This window comes from Gymnogyps californianus, chromosome 15, assembly GCF_018139145.2.
Source record: "Gymnogyps californianus isolate 813 chromosome 15, ASM1813914v2, whole genome shotgun sequence".
Taxonomy (NCBI): Eukaryota; Metazoa; Chordata; class Aves; order Accipitriformes; family Cathartidae; genus Gymnogyps; species Gymnogyps californianus.
The window spans coordinates 11,028,850-11,052,312 of record NC_059485.1 but is presented as its reverse complement, the minus strand read 5'-3'; the positions used below and the strand labels follow the sequence as shown (position 1 = coordinate 11,052,312).

At 39.4% G+C, this 23,463-nt stretch overlaps 1 protein-coding gene across 1 annotated transcript in view; it reads left to right on the top strand.

Moving 5' to 3' along the window:
* BMERB1 (bMERB domain containing 1) overlaps nucleotides 1–23,463 on the top strand; it is a 55,108-nt gene that overhangs the window by 22,060 nt on the left and 9,585 nt on the right. Inside the window, exons 2-3 of the mRNA XM_050906324.1 lie at nucleotides 4,638–4,761; nucleotides 22,867–22,940. Of these exons, the coding sequence (XP_050762281.1) occupies nucleotides 4,638–4,761; nucleotides 22,867–22,940 (198 nt within the window). The remainder of the gene's footprint in view (nucleotides 1–4,637; nucleotides 4,762–22,866; nucleotides 22,941–23,463) is intronic.

Below are 23,463 nucleotides of genomic sequence, written 5' to 3'. Positions count from 1 at the left end.
GGAGCAATTCTGTTGCTAAATGACTGAGATGACTCTTCAAGGCTGAGTGAATGATAGTTTCCAACAGCAACAGATTCACAAGCAAGAAAAAGGATAAACGATGTCCTGAAGAGACACCGTGATCCAGCAGACCTTGTACTGCCTCTGCCACAGACTTGCTATGTATCCATAAGCAACTCATCACTCAGCTCTTGCTGCCTCTAGACTGCAAATTGCCTGCATACTGCTTTAGGTGTTCATGGAGTAGAGGTCTGGTTGCTGTTCAGTATGTGGATACCACCAGAATAACAATGACATAGTTTTGGATTCGTACAGCATAAGTTTGGGACCCTTTGTGTTACTGATACACCTCACCTTCTCCATGCCTCTGTGTTTTACAAAGATGATGACAACAAAACCCCCAAATTAGAATTAAACCAGCTAATGGTCCTAGAGCACAATGAGCTTCTCAATGAACAATATGCTCGCATCAAGTGACAGCAGCAGGGTTTTTGCTGATAATTACTTTTTCCTTACAATTTGTCTGAAACTATTGACACCAGGTGTAATACATTCTCCCATTTCTCATTGTATCACTTCAGGCTTCTTTTAAAGTTTTCTTTGCACTTACTCACTTAATAGGCATTTTATTTTTTTGTTGCTTTTCATCACAGGTGGCTAATGTTCCATTTCTGGCTGGCACACTGAGGATGAAATGTGATCATTAAGTTAATACCCAGTTTAACTATACCAGTCTGCATTTAAATTGAAGCAAAAATATGCATAAATAGCTTCAGGTTTACCTCTTTAGTCCCTCTCATTATATGTAATAGCTTGATAATTTTATTTCTATATAGTCATTATTTTCATGCTAATATCTTTTTGTGCATACAGTAATAATATTTTACTTGTTTCTTTGTCACTGAAAATTATCCTGGAGATTGCAGAGCAGACAAAATAGTTTCATCCTGTCATTGGCTGTGACTAATCTCAGTGTTGTCTCCACTTTTGCTTTATGAATTTTGGCTCATTACCAGAAACAGAGCTTATTAACAATATATGCTAAAAGGTAGTTGACTAATGCATGCCTGCTTTAAATAAAATGAAACATTTCTTCTTTCTTTTATGAAAAGGTAAGAGACTTCTGTGTGAAGCCATTCAGAATCATGTCTCAAAGCACTAAAGGTGTCATTCCTCACTGGGACAGAGCTAGAACTTTACTCACAGGCTTAATAATGTTAACATATTCTTTCCCAAGTGGTTTACATCCCAGGAGCTCAAACCATTTTATGAAAAATAATTAATTATCCTTCAGCATAGCTGCTGCCAGGTAGGCCAAACAGTTATCCACAATATTAGAAGAGAAATTCAGACACAAACAGGTTGGTGGTTTGTGAGGATCACAATGGTGAAGGTGTGAGGTGGGAATCCTGACCTGTGGCCTCTTCAGAAGCTTGTATTTCCAGAGCGTCCTCAAACCTGTGCTCTACTATTTCAGGATTTCTGGGAAATATGGTGTTCTAATTGTGCCTTTTCCCTCAAAGCCTGCTTTGAAAATGCATACTCTTCAGAGGGGACCAAAGTGAGTGGTATACTGCAGCTGTGTTGGGTTTATGAGACCTATGGACTCACCTATATAAAGGAAATTGGCAGCTGTCAAAGGAACTAACTTAGTCTTTACCTGTTAAGAAGGGAGGTTTAGAAAAGCTGGAGATTCGATGCAAAAGTGATACCATTCCTTAATAGTGCACAGGTGAACCTGCATAAAGTATGGATTGACTTCAGTTCCTTCTCCTTGGAAGACCATGCCTACCACTCTAGAATTGGCTCTTAATCTCTTCCAGCACCACAGTGTCTCCATAGTCAGTTCTCTATATCCTCACCTTCAAATTTCTTCCCATTTCAACTGCCCAGTCTGGACTTCCCTCTCAAAGTTCCCTTAATCCAGCTCTTGCCAATCCTCCTTCCAGTTTGAGATGCCCATGAGAATTAATCACCTTACACTATGTTCACAGCGCATGTACTGCTATGAAGATAAACTAAACCACTCCTTACATCTCTGTATTATTCTAGTTACATCTCCAAGTTTGCAGACAAGTTGCAAACTAATATCTTATGGTTTCTATATTTATTTCCCTACACTTTCAAACTTGTGGTGCCTTGCTTACATTTTTTATTCTTTTGAAAACATTGCATAATTTTGGATAGCTTTCAAAAATATTTTCTCTGGTTCAAGCACATGTTGAGTGGGATGTGAAGGAGAATCTGTGACTGTTCTGTAAGAGGTCAGACTAGACTACTGCTTATCACACTAATTCTTGTGTTGGATTTAAGTACATACTCAGGGCATAAGGCTTGTTCACGATTCCCCTCTTGAATTACTGAAATCACAGTAGGATAGCTGATCTGATCCAAGGGGTAACACTGGGGCATTTACAGCTAGAGTTGCAGAGTGGAAATAAGATAGTTACTTTTTTTTTTTCTGTTTTGTGAGCTCTTGAGAACTAATTTTAAAATATGTGTGCATGTGTAATATATTTGTGGCTTATCTTTCTAATTACCAGTATTATTGGCTTTAATTCATGGTAGCATCAGAATAACTTCCTATCTCCTGCTTAATATTTTTGGAAAATAAATTTGCACCAAAGCCAATTATGCTGCAAGCAGTTAGAATAACTCCACAACCCCGAAAAGCAACAAGAGGCAAAACTATACTTACAGAGTCGTTGTTCTAGTTTCTTTTGACTGATGTCTGATAAACATCTAGTGAATACTGAATTATAATCCTGCCCATCTGTTAGTGGTAGCACAGCATGTTAGGTACTCTGCTACTAAGTTCAAGACTTCGCTATGGTTCCTCATTCCCACACATCCAGATAAGGGTGTGAGGAGAGGGAAAGGGTGAGGCTGGATACAGTCCCTAAGGCATTTTCAGTGGTGTTCAACCTTCCTCAGATCTAGAATTTCTAAGGGTTTTAGGTTCTATTTCAACATCTAAATTAGTGGCTGGGATTTCAGAAGACTCATGTGCTTTACACTGTGAAGCTAGCCATTGATGACAGAGCTGGAACAACACTTCTTAGGACATCTAGGCTATACCTCAACTAAATATACCCCAACAAACACAATGACTTCTAATAGGAAAATCCATCTTCTACAAGCAGCAGTTGTGTGTTCAGACACACAAGATAGCCTTACTTTACCAACCAGTTTTGCAATTTGAGTTTTAAAAACAACTACTGAGAAATGGTTGTTCTCTCATGAGAGACGTGTTAAAATCTGTGTCACTTTTTTCCTCAAGATCCTGTTATCTTGAAAAAAAAATAGTGATTTTTAATATTTATTTGCCCACGTTCTTTATTATGAAGTGAAGCCAAAAATTGCAGACAATACTAGCAGGATAACTTTAAATTTTTTTTTTTTTTAATATATTTTTATGTATAAAGAAAACATTTTCTTTATATCCTATAGAATTTCTTTACTTTGCTTCCATTTTGGGAGAACAGGTCTTTGTGAACTAAGCTCATGCAGGGGCTGTGTTTGTTGAGATTTTGTACTTTCATTCCTACTCCAAGTTTCTGTCAGAAATTCTTCTCAGCTGTTTGTGCTTAGTCTGTCATGAGGGACTTTGGAATTCGTCTCCTCTTAATTAATTGAACAGCTTTTTTTCTGATGCTTTTTGTCTCCTGTTTTCTGCATAATCATGCTGAGTACATTTTGACCTCTCCATTTTCCTTTTTTAAACCAATACAGCTGAAACAGGCCTTTCAGGAATATGTCTCCATTTGGGTACAAAAACATGCAGGCATTCTATTTTTTAGTCTTGTTCAAAATGAAGGCCAAGTATGGTGAACCCTTGGAATAAGGTTTTTCAGAGGCCAAGTTGCTCCTTCCCAAATCCACCTTCTATAAACTGATTCCTTCTACCTTCAATGAACACAGTTCATAGCCCTGTTTCTCTCTGGATTAGAAGAGGTAATACATCAATTATAGAAAAATAATCATAGAATGACCCTGGCCTTACCAGTTGCCAAGTAATTACTACAAAGTGCTGTTTGTCTCCACAACTGATTTCAATGCCCTAGTAAGAAACACTCAGCCCCTCGAAGGATTAGGCCCTACATCATTTCTAATCACATCCCTGGCTCCTCTCTAGTGGGTCTGGGCTTCAGCTATTAGTCAAGATGAGATAGTGGAACGGCATGAAGAGTTATAAGAATTAAAGATGGGAAACCTTCATCGGTTTACATTGCCTGCACTTGCGCCAAGATAGGACTCTTCAGAGTTGCAAATAATTGCTTTCAGTGAGTTTTGTAGCAGTCTATGGCTGTTCTTTCAAAGTTTGTAGTGATATCAATTAAGGAACAGTAGCTATAGTTATGTACTGGTTTGGGATTCCTTAGAGGTATGATAGATTCTGACTAACAAAATGAATGTCACTTTGGCTTAGGGATTCTTTCACTTCAAAATGGTTACATTGAAAGTAATAAGCAAAACAATAGAGAAACCAGACAACGTAGCATTCGGCTAGAATATTCTTTACTACTTGCATTAATTACCCCATAGTCAGATAGCTCTGTGATTAAATTTACATTCCTAAAAAACCCCATTAAGACAGTTTGACTAGCTTAATTCATTTTCTCTGCTTTCACACACAGATCAACTTGACATCATTTCAATGGCTGAAACAACAATGATGCCTGAGGAAATTGAGCTTGAGATGGCAAAGATCCAGAGACTTCGGGAAGTCTTAGTCAGAAGAGAATCAGAACTCAGGTTTATGTAAGTATCAATACTTCTCGGAAAACACTATGCAAAATTAATCAAAATAGGAAAGAATGCTATTTAGAAGACTTTTATCTGCTTGACATTTTAAAAGCAAGAAAGATAAAGAGCATCCCTGTTAGGTGAATGCTTGCAAAATGCCATTGGGAAATGATTTTTGTAGTTGCAAAGGAAATTACCTTTTTTATTCAGCACTATTTGCAGCAGACATAAAAGGTATCTATTACTTACAAAAGGAAACTTTAGCAAAGCACGTGTCTACAGAGCATATTTTTATACCTGACTTCAATCCTTTGTAGGAAGGATATTTGTCTGAAGAAAATATCAACAGGTAGGGGATTTGGAGCTTCCACAGTCTAACCTAATTCAGGCTTTATTCCTCGCTTCATTAGTGGTCTTGGACAGTTCATGTCACAGGAGAGCACACTGTGTTCTGGACTAAAAGCAGCCAAGATTTGACATTTGTTAAATGGAAGCCATTAAGTTATGAACACAAAACACATTTTGATGTATTAAATTAAATAGCAATACTCCAAGAGAGATTTTCAAAACTGCCAAAAGGGTCAGGCATAGGACCCTCCCTGAAGGTTAGTAAATACTAATCCAGTTCTGAGGATGAAGTCAATAGGGTTTATATTCCTAAATCACTGAATTTAGAAGACCATGACTTATTAATAAGGAGTATATTATTTTGAAGTCTCATCTGTCTGTGAGTACCTGAGGTCAGATACTAACACCTCTGCTGACAGGCCAAGAACCTCAGTAGATCTAAAACCTGCTGAACCCAGACCCTTGGCATTAATGATGCTACAGTAGCCTGAAATAAAACTCACTTGCTCTCTTCTCCCTTTAAAGTACAAAGATAGGACTGGTACTTTAACCCTTACACCTGGAGGTTAAGGTGCCCTGACTTGCACTACCAGAAATTGAAAGCCTCACCCTCAAACAGCACAGACATCTGTCTTTGAGTATTATCCCAGAAGACTTCAGCCTAGAATCACTGCTTAGACACCTTTGGAAATAAGGACTGGTAGTAGTGACACTGACCTTTAATAATGCTGTAGTGGTACAAATAAAGTAAACAGGAAAGGTTTTGTCACACTTGCTCCTGGTAGTCAAATAACTACTTGGTTATTGGCTTGTACATAAATTTAATCCGGAAGAAGCCTCATCATTGAACCCTGCACTTCTCTTGACATTTTCTGTATCAAACAAAGCACTGAAATAAACTGTCCCAGTGGATGAGAGCCATGGCAGACATCTGCTTGTCATCGTTTTGCATGGTCTTCACTTGTTCTGTTTATTCTTGTATCCAGTCTGTTCTTTTCATTTCCCCCATGCTCACACTCATCACACTCTTTACTCTGTATTGCCTAGCAGGTGTCTGAGTAAGGAATTTAACATAGAGGAGCTTGCTTATTGAAAAGGGAATATAACTGACATTCATACTGTGCAACAGTGCTCTTCCTGCATTAGATATTGTCCAAACACACTCTGCCTAGAGCTACCCAAGAGCACTCCCCAGCCGTTCACTGGCTGACTGAGGAAAGCTCTTCTGAGCATCAAAATCTCCACTAGGTTTGGCCCTAGGTATTAGCAAAGCAGGCAGGTGACAGAGGCAGCAACTGCCAGAGATGGCCCCACTTTTTTGTCTTTTCTAAGTCATGGAAAGCCAAGCTTGTTGCTGCTGCTGCCGCTGTCTTCAGCAAGAGGGACTGAGGTCTGTGCCACTGGCACAGACCCTCTCATTCCTTCAGCAGCAGCAGGCCAAGATGACCACTTTTCCAGGGATATTCACGCAGCTTTCTAGCCCGACTGCTCCCTTCTCTGTGGCAGAATATCCTGACACTGCTCATTAACCCTTGAGGCAGTTAAATTCAGTTTGTTAACACCACTGAATGAAATGATGAGATAGCATCTGTCTCTGCACTGGGACTCTACTTGCAAACCAAGACTGCTCTGATCATGATTTTTCAAGCCCCGTGTCAGCTTCCCATCTTTCTAAGCACATTTACAACAGGCAAGCTCTTCATACTGGCTCATCAAGTGTGAAAGAAAAAGCAGCCTCTCACTCACAAAGGCCTCCAGAATTAGAACATGCTTCCCTTAATAGCTTTTAGGAGTCCAAAGTATTGTCTATTCGACTTTATCTCATTTTTAAAAATGTTTTTACATTTTATTCCTGACAAGTGAGAAGCATGTCGCTAGTGATGCCCAAGTAATACAGCAGCACCTGTTCTTTCCTGCCTTTCATTCTGGATAGTTTACACTGACAGAGGGGCTCGGCTGCATTTGTCTTTGTCCTGGTTTAATCCCAGCCAGCAACTAAGCACCGTGCAGCCGCTTCCCCCTCCCCCTCCCAGTGGGGTCGGGAGGAGGAAAAAAAAAGTAAAACTCATGGGTTGAGATAAGAACAGTTTAATAACTAAAGTAAAATAAAATACACTACTAACTAAGAATAATATAATAATAATAATTGTAATGAAAAGGAATATAACAGAAAAAAAGAAATAACACCCAAGAAAAGACAAGTGATGCACAATGCAATTGCTCACCACCCACCGACCGATGCCTGAGCAGTGATCCGCGCCTCCCAGCCAACTCCCCCCTGTTTATATACTGGGCATGACATTCCATGGTATGGAATATCCCTTTGGCTAGTTCGGGTCAGGTGTCCTGGCTGTGCTCCCTCCCAGCTTCTTGCACACCTGCTTGCTGGCAGAGCATGGGAAACTGAAAAGGCCTTGGCTTAAGATAAGTGCTACTTAGCAACAACTAAAACATCAGAGTGTTATCAACATTATTCTCACACTAAATCCAAAACACAGCACTGTACCAGCTACTAAGAAGAAAATTAACTCTGTCCCAGCCGAAACCAGGACAGTCTTCAATGACAAATGTGTTTTAATGACAAATGTCTTTTAATGACCTCTTGCTGAGATTAACAGCACAACGCACAGTTACCTCAGTGGTCCAAGTTTTGTATCTGTTTAACTAAGCAAATTACATAAACTCTAATTCATAGACATATTGTGGAAGACTTTATATGTGGCCATATTTAATTTTTTTCAGTTGTTTCCTGAAGTAATGCATTGCCAGTGTCCCAAGACCAGAAGTCTATATGTAGGTCATGAATTTTAGTAATTGTTTTCTTCTGACAGGACCAGATTCCCCTATGAATGACCTATACAACCAATAGCACGAAACTGAGCCGCCTCAGACAGGTTTAAGGCAGACTCGACTTTGAACATGTGGCTTCTAACTAGCAGTACTACACCTATGCTCAGACCACTGAGCTCAAGATGAGCTTTAATGAGAACCAGATCTCTTTAGTTCTTGTACCTGCTTTAGCTTTTCGTTCAATTATAACAAAAGCATAAAACATACATATAGTAATGGAGAAAATGTGTGGTATGTTTGTATTCTCTTTTATTCCCCTCATGCTGTTACCAACAGAGTAGAAGTTCTCTTGAGTTAAATTGGTTTTCTTTTATTTCTTATAAAAGCATGAACATGATGAAATAATTCCATATCACTTGCACATCCAGCCACAGCTTACATCTCTAGCTACGTTTTTAAAAGTAATGGCTCATTCTTCTCACTGTCTCTCTGTATGACTGATTTTTTTATTCACATGTAGCCAGATCCTAAAGCTAGGACAAAGTACATTGCAGCTGTGCTTTAAAAAAAAATAAATAATAAAGGAAATAAGCTAGAGGGCTTGTGCTCTTGAGTGTATCACCAGCCCTAATGGTAGCCATGGCTCCCTCCTGTTAGAGGCATACAGCCTGTCAGATTTACTTACACACACCAGCAACTACCACAACTCTTCACAGCACAGACACTGTATTTTAACAATATTCACACTCAAGAACAAGAAAACAAAACACTGCAAGCTAGACCTGTTGCTGATGGAAATCAGAGCAAGCTCTTCCCCTGTCAGAGCGATGCAGGTTTAATCCATGGAAGGAACTTGCTCTAAGACTGCTAATTGAAATTACCATTTTCCTTGAAGAAGACGCACAAAGAAGATCAAGATGGCATAATAATAAAACTCACCGTTACTGATGTTTGAAACAACTCTGCAACAACACGTATTGTCTTTAACTGCTATGTCAACATTTTGCCCAAACAAATGCAGTAGCCATAAAATAAGGGCATTTGGCAGAGAACTGCTCCAGGTTAGCATATCAGCCAGTACCAAAAAAAAAAAACCAAACCAAAAACCAAACCCAACTAAAAAAAGACACCTAGCAAGGTCTGGATACGCAGTGGACCTGGAGTTGGTTTGCATTTTTCACACTTCTGTGCATGAACCAGTAAAAACTTTTCCTGCTGATATGTGAAATCATTGATAATGTAATATTCTTTCAGGCAGTTCCTCAGCTGTCATCTATATACCATATGTCTGTCTTCAAGCGACATGAACTCTGCATGAGGGAGTCTTCAGCAAAACATACAGACAGCTTTCCTTGCTTTGAAAGTTAAGGCATCGAGGCCTTATTTTTACTATAGTAGTACTATGAGGTCCATATTCCCTCTCCCCACTGAACAAAGTAACACCAGTGACTAATGAAGTCTGTAGGACAACAAAAGGGATAAAATGAAATATGTTGCTCCTACATCACTACACAAATGTTACATTACAGTACTCACAGTTGGTAAAACTTCAGTATCTAAATAAAATCTTTACTGAACGGTTCATCATCACTAAAAGCTTTAGAAGAGTCACCCTGTAGGGGTGAAGGAAAGAGTGGGATGGTGAAGAAATAAAAGCCACATACTTAATCATCATTATTATTTCAAAGCAAGTCTTAAAGTATTTGAGAATCAGGCAGTGGGATTAAATTCAAAAATAAAGGATTTGATAGTATTAGACTTAAAAAGTGGTACAGAGTAGTGTTCAAAAACCATATAAAACGGTATGTGTTTTTCTCATACATATCCAAGCAGGCTCTGTGTCTCATCTGTTAGCCTATGTCTATAAAACATACTATTAGTTCAACAGACCCAGATTTTCAGTTTTCAAAATTAAAGTGAGGAAAATTTCAATTATATTTAAACAAATTTCACATACATTTCTGTGATTAAGTATTGAGTTAAAACACCAAAGCTTGTTTCTTTAGTTTATGAATTTCCCCCACCTCTTTGCAACAGTCACACTGAATAAGCAAGTTGCTTTGTGCTGTACTGGATATTAAAATTACTCACGATCTTCACTCTGGGCCATTGACAGAAAGGTTAATCTCCTCAGGAAGAAATTTTCCACCTTTAGAAAGAGATTTAGACACCCAGTCAGCAACAGTAACTCACATGATATTGAAGTCAGTCACCAGATAGGAGACCTCACCTGCCTGCAGGTTTATGATTCTGGTTGAAGAAGGGAAAAGGCAGCAAAAATTCCTTTAATAAGGGGCACACTTTATTTCTAAAGTTTAGAGGGAGTCCTTCATAGGGGCTCTTCCACTGCAGAGCCATGCAAGGCAGTGCTAACTCCTTGCCCTCACAAGTGAAATGAGCTCTGTGGCCACATGAGACAAAATGGCCGCCATTCTGTGGCAGCTCAACCACACAATAGAAAATGGCTGCCCTGTCTGTGGGGCCACTGCAGCGACCCTTCCCCTGACACCCATCTTCCTCTTGCAACAGCTTTGAGGTATTTTTTTCCTTTCTCACAAACTCTGTGTGCTCCCCTTATTGTCTGCTGGGCTGTGTGGCATAGAGGGCTGTGGGCTGCCAGCTAAGGCTCTCAAAAAACTATGTTTTTCTAGCAACCACCCCCAATGCCCCTGGCTCTGGTGGGAGGCAGCGGAGCACTGGTAAGTCCATCTCAGGAGGCCTTTGTGAAAACTGGGGGATATTTGGATGCAGGCCTGTTAAATGGATGTGTCCTCCACCTGTCCTTCAATAAAAACACTCACTGCTCAGATCACCCCAAGTACAGCACCCAAGAAGGCCACGTACCCCAGTCTGAACCTGAACTCAGTGCAGTTTATGGGGCACAGCTCTGAAAATTAAACTGTCTGGCAGACATCTACTGACAGCTTCCAGAAACTGCATCATTCCTGACTGGTGGACGTCAGGTATGTACTAATATCCATCAAAATTATTTTAAAATTCAGAAGGTATCTTTAAGAAGGTGTTGCAACTTGTCCGCATCTCTATATCAGGCCCACAAATCATGTACTGTCCACAGCCCCACAAAGCAATACATACTGGTTCTGAGTGATAGACCAATAATTTACTGTTGAAGGGGAATACCTGTGTTTGCTCTTAGACAAATATAGATATTTCTGTAGTCTGCTTATCACTGTGTTAAAGAAAAACTTCCCCAAAATACAGAAAAAGTGAACATTCAGTGAGAACAGTGGAAACAGGATTTACCCTGTTTAAAAATGAAACACCAAAAATTTTTAATGAAGACCACAAATACCCGTACAGTTTCAATACATGTGGTTTTTCTCTCTTTTGTACTGCCTTGTAGTCCTTTGTATGCTCTTTTGTCTCTGCCTTGCAGGTAGAAGTGGAAATTCCTTACTGGTGTACTAAACATGATGTAAGACCTCATTTCAGTAATTAAAAGCTAAAGCACTTAAAGACAAAGATACATTTAAACAGTGTAACTTTGTGGAACTCTGAAGTGAAGCAAAAACATACAGTACAGGAAACTCCAATTGACGTCTCCGATTTTCAAATTTGTGAGGCTTCTTTACTGCAAAACACAGCTTTTTAATTTTGCTGAGTGAAGCTCAATAAAATTAGATGTGTGACAGCATGTTCTTAGCCTGTCCCCTGGAATTTTTTGATTTGAAAAGTAAGGGAAGTGGCTGAACTCTTTTATTTAACAGATTACATGCTGTATACCACAGTGAAATAGTTCATTTTGCAGTGTATACTTTAAAAGAGGCCAGCTTTCTGATAATTCTTATTTTTCTTTTTATCAATACAAAGAAATAAAGCAAAATCAGCTGAAGCAACTGATTTAACAGGTCATGATGTTTCCTAGACCTTGGTGCAAATTGCAAGTCAGATATTAGCCTTTGTAAGCCTGTCCTTTGCTTTGCTCCATGCTGTTATTTTCTCCTTTAAAAAGAAAAGGAGGGCAGCTGAAGACAGCTGTACTCTTCATATCCAGGAATTCCATACTATTTTCAGCTGAATACTTGCTTGCTATGAAAAATTACCTAAAGTTTACATGGAACCAATTTTCAGATTATAAAATCAAGCCTTCCTCAATTAGGTAATGCCACAATTTAGGTTGTGCAATCACATTTTAGCTCAGGCAACCATAGTCACAGCAGAGCCAATGCACTGTGATTTGCTCTGTAATTACATTATCAAATCCTATTTTTGTCTCAAGACCCTGCCTCACTTAGTGCCCAGGATGGACCTCCTCAGGATATGTCAGGGTTATGTAGCAATTGTGGCTGTTTGTAGTATCTCTCCTTCTATGCTACTGATACTGTGAAATTTCATAAAATTATGCCAGGAGCTGTTGCGACCATCTCCAGCCAGCCCAGGAAATGAAAATACAGCTTCAAGCCATCATATGCTATCTCCAGCTCTTCTGGTTTTATTTTCAGAAAAGCTGAGGACTCAGCACGTATTGATATGAAGGAGACAATATGTATGGAAAAGCATCAGTTTGTAGCTAGCCAGCATTCCCCCTCATTTGCTTCTCACAGGCTTCTCTCAGCTCATTTCTTAAAATGTTCTCTATAAAAAGAGTTTTGGGTCAAACTGTAAATTTTCAGTCTGTCTTTGCTGTTAAGGAAAGCAAACATACCACTTCAGAACATGCACACTCTCTCTCCCTTTCTAATTCTCCTGTCCCACTTCCTCTTTTTCTTTCCTGGTGAGATAACAGACCCAAAAGCCAAGGGAGCTGCTCAGGCAGCATCCTCTTCGTTGCACATTTAATGTGTTACTGCTATGGATACTTGTGTGTGGCTTCAGAAGCAGTTTAGGATTCATATCACTGGGGGGCATGGAAATCTACCGTGCTGAAAGACACAACTGTAAAAATGGATAATGCATGTGGTAGCTCAGTTTAGCTGACAGAGGAGACAGGCAGCAAAACCTCAGACCTCTATATGATACAGGAACAGATCAAAACTGAACCTCAAAATCATCTGCAGTGCAAAATTCATGCATTTTAAAATGTATTAGCATATTCTGACCCAGTAAATATTAATAGTATGGGTGAGATCTTATCACCCACAGTTACTGCCTATGCCTGTGAATAGAAGAGGCATGGAGTTCTTACAGTATTCGCTGTCATCATGAAACATGCTCCTTGGGAAATCTTCCAGTGCCTGATACTGCTGGCTTTCCAGATAGAAAGCAAAACTTGAAGCCAGCTATATTGGATTACCTTGAACTAAAACTGTGGAAGTTGCTTCCACCTGTGATTGCTGTCTTGGGAGTGGTTATTTCTGCCATGTAGGTGATACTGAATGGCAATTTTTTAATGCATAGGGAATGTAAGACATTAAATAGTAAGTCCTATTAGGTTGCTTTAGGCAATTATTGAAAACAGTTTTACTTACCTCATTAAACTTGTTTTATCTGTAAAAATATCATAAATACAACACAGAGAGTATTTGCTTAATGTCTGTGTGGTTATTACATGGCTAAACTAATATTGTGAAAAAGCCAAACTCACCTCCACATTGACTTAGCAGAATTAAAATTGGTCATTGTCTTTGTACACTCTCCCTACACACTATTAGATGACTCCCTCTTCTCCAGAGTGCTCATAATATCTACATCATCCGAATTCTCCATAGATCCATTCAAGTTTTTAGACCATTTTACACTATTATGTTTGCTTACTTGTAATCCCAGGAACAATTACCTTTTATGTAGATAAGTTTGCTGTAACTTGACTTTGCCCTGGCAATAAACTCATACTAGCAGTCCCACAGCTTCATTAGCTGTCCAGAGTACATAATTAATCCCTGTTTTGTTTTTTTTTTTCTTGCTTCCAATCAGGCTTACTTTTTCTTTACTTGCCTTTTTAATCTTTATCCTTTTCCTACTTTGCAAAAAACCCATAAATCTCTCTTTTGCTGCTGTGACACTGATGTACCCATTGCTAGTAGTAGTAGAGGTGGGATAGTCAGTAATGGCCATTCTATACGGTATTAGACATAATGGTAGAATCTCAAATTTAGGGCCAATTCATCATGGAGAAAAATGTATAGTCCATATTCCTTCTAAGAACAATAACACATCAACAGAGGTCAGATGATAGGATTCTCACCTTTATGTCTTTTGCAATATGCACAGCACATTGGTATTTTAAAGTACAAAAAGGTACGTCTGCTAATTGCCTGGCTTTATGCAACCACTGCAAAGTGAAGCAACATCAAGCTACACAAGAACTGCGGAAGTGAGAGGTTAATTCCTTTGGTGATGATAACCTTCAATAAACCAACTTAGAAATCCTATGTTTTAATTTAGAATGAGTGCAGTAAATCTAGTAGACTCACACAAAGTGGGAACACGAAACAAACAGTCTCTCATTACTGGCTAAACTCGAAAAGTAATACTGTACTACAAAAAGCCTGCTTACATGGAGTGTTTCCATTCTGAAGTGAGAAAAGGCAGCAATGATTGCTATCTTTGTATGAATGAAGTTCATTTCAAATTTTAAATACTTTTTCAACCAAATACTTTATCTCTGTTTCTAGTGACACACTAATGTAGCATCAGCTGTGACTTCTCAGTGGCTTAATGCCATGTGTGGCAACAGTGACACACAACTGAGCATCACCCTGGGTAAGGGTGAGAGGGAGGGAGAGTGTAAAGAGATAAACAGGCTGTCAAAGGTGTTAATAGCGGTGGTAACTCGCTGGTTATATATTGCTAAGCAGGTGTTCTGACTTCTGCTTTCTTGGCTAGTTTTGATTCTTTCTCTGCTACTTTTTTCTTTGTACTGTATATTATCTATTTTCTCTCCTCTAAGGTTAAGCATTGAATTCTCTTAGGACTGTTTACTTATATGTACAGCATCTAGTACTTTTCTCTGAGTTTGGCACCTAGCTGTTACTATAGTGCAAAGAAATAACACCAACAAAACCAGATTTTTTTTCATGAATAGAGTTGTTGTTGTCAGTGTTTTCTGCTAAGATCTGTGTTTTCATGGAAAGGAGTACTAAATCTTTTCTCCTTCACAGTTCTATAATCTTAACAATATGATATAACTTACTGTGAATTCCTTCCTTTTTTTTCCTGATTATATCTTGCTCTAGGAACATAGGATGCACTTTGGGATGCTGTAGAGAAGGAGGCAGTTGTGTGATGATATATATTTTTCAATAAATATATATGTCAGCTTGTCAGCTTCATAAGATAAGGTACCATTAGGGAAAACACTAAGCCCACCTTTATGAGGGATACCATGGCTGTCCCATTGATATAGCCTGGTGTGGCACACACTCTTCTGCAAGGCAGGATTAATCTGTGGCTGTGACTGTATGTCCCTATTCACCTTTCCCATCCCAAGCACACTGCAATGGTGTCTCACCTGCACGTACCCAGAGTCCTTGAGGAAATAATCAGGAAACTGTAAGCTGGGAAATGGTGCAACGTGGTTTCCGTAATGAAAGTTGTCAGATACTCGAAGTTTGAGGCTTCTGAGATTAGGGACAGCATTTCTAGGGGACTGCCATGGATCTGGGAGCCTCAAGGATTTCAGCATGCCCACTGTAGAACTGGGAACTCCTGGAAGGTCCAGCTCCGGTGAGGGTCTCCCAGCTCTTCAGATGGGAGCCTGAAAGCCTTGGGAACATGAGTTCAGGACAGAATTGCAAAGTTCCGGACTGTGCACTTTAAGCTGAAAGTATAAATACAAATCAGCTCTCAAAGAGGAAAGAAAAATGCCTTTGTTCAGTTTGATCTCTCTGCAGAGCCATCTCCTTTGCCCTGTTTGACAGCAATCAATCAACCCCAGAGGAAAATATGACATGAAACTTTCAACTTTGTGGCAGTAAAAATGCTACATTAAAATGCTCAGAAAGGAAAAGCATTTTTTTAGTGGTGTATAATGATAAACATATCATTAGCAAAGTATTTAATGAATTGTAGACTTAGTACCTGTTAGTCGAGATGTTTGTCTTAAAAAAGAAAAAAAATGTAAAAGGAATTTTCATTATTATCTCTGTTGGACAACTAGGAAAAGAATTATTTAATAGAAAATTTTCTTTAAATAGCATTTTCTACATTGAATATATGTTGTGGTTGTCACAAATTGCTGTTAATAGAAGAGGGGGCAGCTCTGGGTATCTTTAATCTTTTGACTTTAGTAATTTTTACGTCAGTAATTCAGCACTGTATTTCCAAGTGTAACCTTTAATCCCAAACTGTTTTTGATTTCCCAGTTCTTAGCTACCTGTGGTCTGGTTTGCATGAGTGGATGGTAGAATGAATTGTCTCCCATGAGACCATGTATCCAAGATAATGTATTCATAATACATCATGCATATATAGTACTCACAGTTACTGTGGCCCACCCTTTTGCACAGTTGATCTTCCTGTAGGCAAAAATGCTCTATAATAATGTGTAACTCTTGACCTGTGGTATTTCAGTGGTCTCTCTCACTTGCCTTCTGCTATAAATAGGAGAGTATAGATCAGTGATGATGCAACAGTGAATTGAAAAGTCCTGAAATGGACTGACTATCAATGTTTAATTTTATACCAGATACCTTTATATTCTTTTCAGCTTTGATACCAAATAGTTGCTCTTCTGGTTTTAAAAATAAGAAAAGGTCAAATATGGAGGCAAATTAAGAAGGAAATTTATCATCAATTCTGCTAGAGACAATACATAGCCAAACCTAGAGTTTCCTACTTCTGCTGCCTAATAACAAAAAATAAAACTACCAGACCAGTTTAAATGAACCATGCACATAAGCTGGCCCTATGCTTTTACATGCAGTCTTCTGTATGCTACTGCAATGGGGTTAGGTACTTCTGAATTTAAATCTAACTTCTCTATTGTATGTTTCTAGACAAATTAACTTAGTCAGTTTTTGCCATGTAGAGAAATATTCCCGTCCACAGTGGGGCATTTCCAGGAAAGCTCCTCCTGTTACTATTGAACTTGACAGTAAAACTTCATAACTGGCAGAGGAGATAGCCAAGCTCAAGAGAATTTAACAATGTTAGTGAGAATGAAATACAGACAGCTTCTTTAGACACTGTTCTGAATTTCTGTGAAATATGCCTTAAATATGACCTCCAGGGACGGAGATTTTCAAGTCCTGCCATCTTCAATTGTCTGAAACGACAGCTGAATTACAACGTTACTTTGCAAGTTGCGGTCCAGTGCTTCTATCCACTGTTCCTCCATCAGAGAGCACTTTTAACAAGAAAAGATAGACACACTTATTTTAATAGTTAAAATTAATCATAGGACTTTTGATTTGTAACCTGATCTGCCAAGCAGGCTGGTCAGCAATCTGTTATCTTAATTGCCAGCTCTGTGTCTTCCAGCCTGAGCAGCACCAGGTGCTGAGCTAAATAACAAGGTGATAAACCCACACCATAATGACTCAGACAACGTGTGCTATATTCATTAAATGTTGCCTGTGATTTCACAGATTTATAATTAGAAGCTTTAAGAAACTAAGATGAGTTGACAGGGACAAAATGGAGTCAAATGTAGAAGAGGGGCATACATAAGCTTGTTTTCTTCTATTCCCAGAATACTTTCACCATTCCAGATTTCCCACAGCTTTGGCAAGGTCTTAAACACCTGCAGTCCCCAAAGGCAGCCTCCACTGATGTCCCCCCTCCCCACCTCAGTCCTTATTTTAATGAATCTGCAGACTGACAACATATTACCATCTCTGTCTGTAGCAATTCTCTTTTATTTCTACACAGCTCTTTACTTCAATCACCCAAATTTCTCCATCATGACTGGCTGCTCTTGGCTGGTATTCAGCATGTTCATTGGTGACACCACCAAGGAGATGATCTTCTTATTCCTATATTGAGACCTTCTCCCGATACATGTAATGATGTCAACTTGTGACTTAGCATGACACCAGATTCTTAGGCCATCTCCTAGACTGGCACTATCAAAGTCTTCAGAAACTCTAACAATTACAAGCATTTTACTTCTGGGATAGGAATATATTCAAACAGAACTAAAAATAACCTAAGTGCCTGCAAACTCTCTTGGAAGAGAGGGAACGAAACCAACAAAACCACTCTACGTTCATTTTTTAACTTCAAGCACTTTAATGCAGTAACAGAAAACAAAAGAATCTCAGACCTCCTCTTATAGACATGCTAGAGGGAGCACAGTTCTATTTCTAGCTTTGAAAGTCATTCAGCAAAGGCAGCAGCTCTCTAGACACACTGAACTGCTGTGCTCATCCTGAAGTCAATGAAAAAGATATTTGATGCTTATATAGCTGTTATTAATAGTTCTTACTCTCAAATCTTAAGCATTCGACAAACTTGTTGGCCATCTCTTTTTCTTTGGCTGACTATTAAGGTGAGCGTTTAGTGATTTTCCTACTGCCTTTTACTATCATTTTTGCTTTTTTTCCCATCCATGGTTCTAGATGGTACCTAGGTCTTACACTAGGGAATTTGGTTTCTTTCCTCAGCTGAAAAGAAAACAGAAAAATTTAGCTGTTATGGAATAATTTCTATTGAAACAAAACAAAACACTTCTTCTGTGTCCAGTATAGAATGTTTCTTTTTTAAGTCCTGCCTGCCATTATCTTCCACAGCCTCCAAGACCTGCCAGGGCACAGCTGAATTGGAGGTCTCCTCTCTGTTTCCTTGCTCTGCTCCCCCTCAGTCCAGATGGTGCATGGCAGAGGTGACTCATGCTGTCACCTCACTTGTGGATCTTATAGAAATGACAGCGCTCAAAGCATTCTTCTCCTGGTAACTGGACCACAGAAACACGTATTGGGGCTGAGTCACTGTGCCAGATTACTGCAGACTCTTCCGACCCACTTATTTTCCTGTCATTTTGTGACATGTTTAGAAAATCTTTTGCTCATGCTGTTTATTCATTATGAGCTATTTTATCTTTTTTTGGGCAAACAGAGAGTCTGCTTTTAGGTTTTGATGATATAGCTTGAAATACCAAGAGAGAAAAGAATAATACATGCTTATGTGATATCTCCAAGCATACAGAGGGTTTCTTGCAATAAGCCATCAAGAAACAGAAAAGCAGAATGGCAGACAGTGTGTCAGGAATACATGAAAGCACACTGAGAATTCATCCCTAGTTCAATACTATTGCAATTACTCCACAAATGGATTTGGGCTCTTAATAAGAGAAATGTTTTATCATACTCATAACTCATGTGTTTAAGATTGCTGGGCAGACATTTAAAGCTCAGCTCTGGGGGAAAAACTGACATATTGTAACTGCTGTTTGCTTTACTGATGTTTTTTCTACAACATCAAAAACGATTTCACAGGGACTGGGAAGAATGTACTATCTATTTCAGAGAACAAAGAGTTCAGCAAAGGTTGTTTGTATATTGCAAATTTTATGCAAATTTCTTGAGCAGCTTTGCAGATAACTTGAACGGGCCTGGAGGGTGTCATTTCAGTACCCTATGCCATGCTGTGTCTATAGGGAAAAAGCCATTGCATTCTGCACAGACCAACAACCTGACTGTGCTGCTCTCCTTTGAGAAAAGCACCAGGTGCACAGGAAGCATAACAGTGCTCTTAAATAAGCTGGACAATAATCTGTGTATCTTCTCCTCTTGCCCATCTTGCACTGATAGATTTGACTTATAACATAGGAGAGAAAGTGCTGCAGAATTAGGTTCAGTGTGTTTCTCCAGATTCTCTGTAGAAGGTTAGGGGACCCAAAGGAGTTTTGTTTTCTCTACTCTGCAGGTTCCTGCTCTCTTTAAGATTTCCAAAAGCTCTTTTTACTTCCTAAAGCAGTCTGACAGTAATACAAATATGCTCAGTCAAACCCTGCTGACTATCCAGCTTTCAAATGAGAAATCTACTAGGATTTGATTTTTTTTCAGAAGCAGCACTAACTTCTCCTGGGCCTCCTGTAACTGCTGATATCCAACCAGAGCATAAGAGGAAAAAGAGAGGAAGGTTCATAGTACCAGTACAGACTTAACAGCCTTCCAAGAGCTTTCTTTCCCAGGAGTTCCTCCTCTTCCCTTTTCTTTGAGGGCAACAAGGTGACTCTTGCCCAAGACAGCAACTGTAGTCCTACGTTCAGTATTATTTGCTAGCAGATGTGTGATGTGCTTTTTAGTTACAAGCAACTATACCTCCTGCTTTCATTAAGTCAGATGGATGAAGCCTTCACATGGTTTTTATGAATATGTCCTATAGCCCTCCTTTAGTCATTTAACTATATCTCTTTTTTTTTTTTTTTCCTAATCGGCACCATGGAGTGGATGAAACACAAAGGCTGTTTGACACAGATGGGAGGGAAGATGTTCCATGTGCTTAAGTGGAATTAGTACAGATGGTGGGTTTACTCTTTGTCCATCATCAAAATGCACTAGCCTACAGAGCTGGGACTCCGGAGAGGTCATCTAGCATATGATTTTTGTAAGTCAGATTGTCACAGAGCTGTTACAGGCCTTAAGTGCTTGGCCATGTATTTAGTTCTCTCCTGTGAGTTACAAGGCAGGAACAAAGTTTAGGTCTCAGGAAAAAAAGAGATGCTAAGAATATATATGGAGAGTGCTAGCTCTATGCTCTGCAGTCAGATTAAAAAACAGCCAAAATAATGGGAGGAATTGCAACTACTGTTGCAATATGAGGCCAGTACCTTTGCCACAAGTTGAGCATAGGCGCTGTAGGGACTACTGAACATCGATGATCTTGCTCACTTGGAACATACTGCCAATGGTATTTTACATTCCTGAAAATCCTGAGAGAAGAGCAGTAACATTAGCTTTTGGGAGTTCCCTGAGGAGGGCAGGGAGCCAAACTGATACAGTAAAGTATTTTAATTAGTATCTTTCAGATCTTCCCAGAATGAAGCCCAATCTACCTGATACAGAAAAAAGAATATCCTCTCTCTGTATGTCATGGAGATCTCTTTTGTAGAAACGCACTGTTCTCTTCACTAGTTGAGGGTCTGGCCCCTAGATATCATTTGAATACAGCAGTTCAATATGGAACATTTCTCGCCAAGAAACTGTCTTTGTTAACCGTGGTCATTTTCCTCAAATATATTAACAATCATTATATTAATAGGACATCCAAACCGCATGAACATTGAATGGATAAGGAGCTGTGAGGCTTGCTCACATCCCAGCACATTTTGAATATCGATTCTCCTGAGGGGATAGTGTTTAAGATTGTTAATTGATAAAAGTAATTTCAGTACCATTTAGCATGATGGATCTCAAGAGTAAAACAGGCTTTGCTTGTGATCAGCATGAATAATATGGGGAGCACAAGTAAGAATAATCATCAGTATAAACGTCTATGCCTCCAAGTGTCCTAAATACATACAGCAGTGAACCATGGACTAGCCCTGAGGCTAGCATGCTGATCTTCCCAATAAAAGTAAGTCTTACAAGACAGATCTATGGTGGGAGAGCAGATCCCCAGCAGAGGTGACAGTGGCACCTAAACAAGGAAAAGAGGTCAGAAATAAAGATTATTGTCAGAGGTATTTCACTGTCATATTTTGGGAAGAGAGAAGTAAAAAGGCAGCAGGACTCATAGCACAATGAAAGTAGCAGAACAGGCAAGATGGAGTTAACCAACACAGCAAATAATAAAAGGATAAACATGTTTTAATAACATGAGCAAAGCAGCTGAAGGACAGCTCCCTGCGGTGACCTGCATTCCATGCAGAGGCAGCAGCGAGAATAAAAGCTCTTGGGTTGTGATTAAAATCTTATTTGTGCCAGAAACACCTACTTTTTCCACTCCTCACTTAATTCAATAATTTGACTGCATTATCCTTTGTGTGCTCACTCTCACATACACACACACTCTAATCTCTTGGGTTTCCTCTCTTGAAATACCCCTGTGACAACCCATGTTCTGATAGCACTTCAGCTACCTTCAGGTGCTTAGGCAACAGGCAATCCACCATTCAGGCACAGGATTATGAAACAAGGACTTGGAGATCTGTGGGCAAGGATAGTGTTGGTGACATCCGAGTTGAAGAACGTACAATTAATCACAAAGGCTGGTTTTTGTATTCTTCAGGGTGTGATTTCAAAATGGAAGCCCTTGATGCAGCCCTCAGAACCAACACCTGAGCCTTGGCTGCCAATGTGGCTGAGACACTAAAATAAAACATTTGCCAGGAAGCTAATGCTGAAGTTTGCTAGCTTCCAGGGGAATAATTCAGTATAGCAGCTTTCAGGATAGGTATCAGTTTCAATAAGAACTGAAGGTGCAGTTTCTGCTAATGTTACAGATTTTTTTTTAGCTGTCTTCTGTGTCTTAACATTGATGGACTTTCTGCACACATGAAGGATTTGAAGCACTCACATCAACCATGGAGGACATTCACCCAAGGCACAAGACCTCAAAACAGTTAGATGCCAAATTATGACAGTTTCCAGATCTTTGGTATCAGGGCTAAGTTATTAGCAAGGTCACAAAGAAAGCTGGTAGTGGAATATAAACCTTGTCTCGGCTGTGCCAAACATGTATCAGCTTCTGCTGCCCCTTCCCAGGCTCCCTGTTATTCTCACCCTTGCTCTTTTCCCTGGTGAAAACTGTTGCTGCAGTACATGCAATATGGCACACTTGTCTTTTTCATGACTATCAAATATACAGATGCCCATTCCAGAATGTTTGGTGACATTCAAGAAAGCAAAAGGCATCTGAAGTAATCTGCAGTGACAGATATGACCTACACACAAATTAGATCCCAGTAAGACAAGTAATCAAGGGCTCAACAGGCATTTAGTATTACATACCTTTCGCTATCTGTTAAAACTGTTGAATAAACAGTATCAGTATCCCAAGGTTAAACCTCTGCATTTCAAGCAGATGCACAGGTCCCAGGCAAGGGACAGTATTGTATATTCAGATGAGATCTGGCCAATCCCATCAACACAAGATGGAGTTTGCATGTCTCTGACCATGCTTTTTCTGTTTCTGCAGGATGGATGACATCCAGCTGTGCAAAGACATTATGAACCTTAAGAAAGAGCTGCAGAGTTTGGTAGCAATCCCAGGTAATTGCTATCTCCAACCCAATATTAGGATAATGTTTGGGTGATGCACGGGTGGGGATGGTGTCAGGAACACACCTCTGCTAACAATCAGAAATCTCCCTCCAAGGCTGAGTTTTGTATCTCTTTCCTCTAGTCCTTATTTTTCCTTCCCATCTTTAATCTCCTGGTCTCTAAATTTCTTTTCATGCTATATTTCACTGCTCCCTTGGCAGCAACCCTGCAAATATCACTCAAACAAGGTGCACATTCCTTAGTTCTTGCACTCCCTTGGCCATCTCAAGGGAACCAAGGGGCATGGAGATTGTCAGGTAGAAAAGACAGAGTGCTGAGATAAAAGGGAGAAAGGAGAGGGATTTATAACCATCACTGTGAATGTGATTGGTTTTTTTTCCTAGATATACCAATTCATTGTCACACCTGTAGTTAAGTCTACCTTCTAGAATAAAGTAAAACAGGTTTCTACAAAAAGCAAGGAGCAAAAATCTGCTTTGTGTTTTGCCTTAATTCTCTGCAAATTCACTGC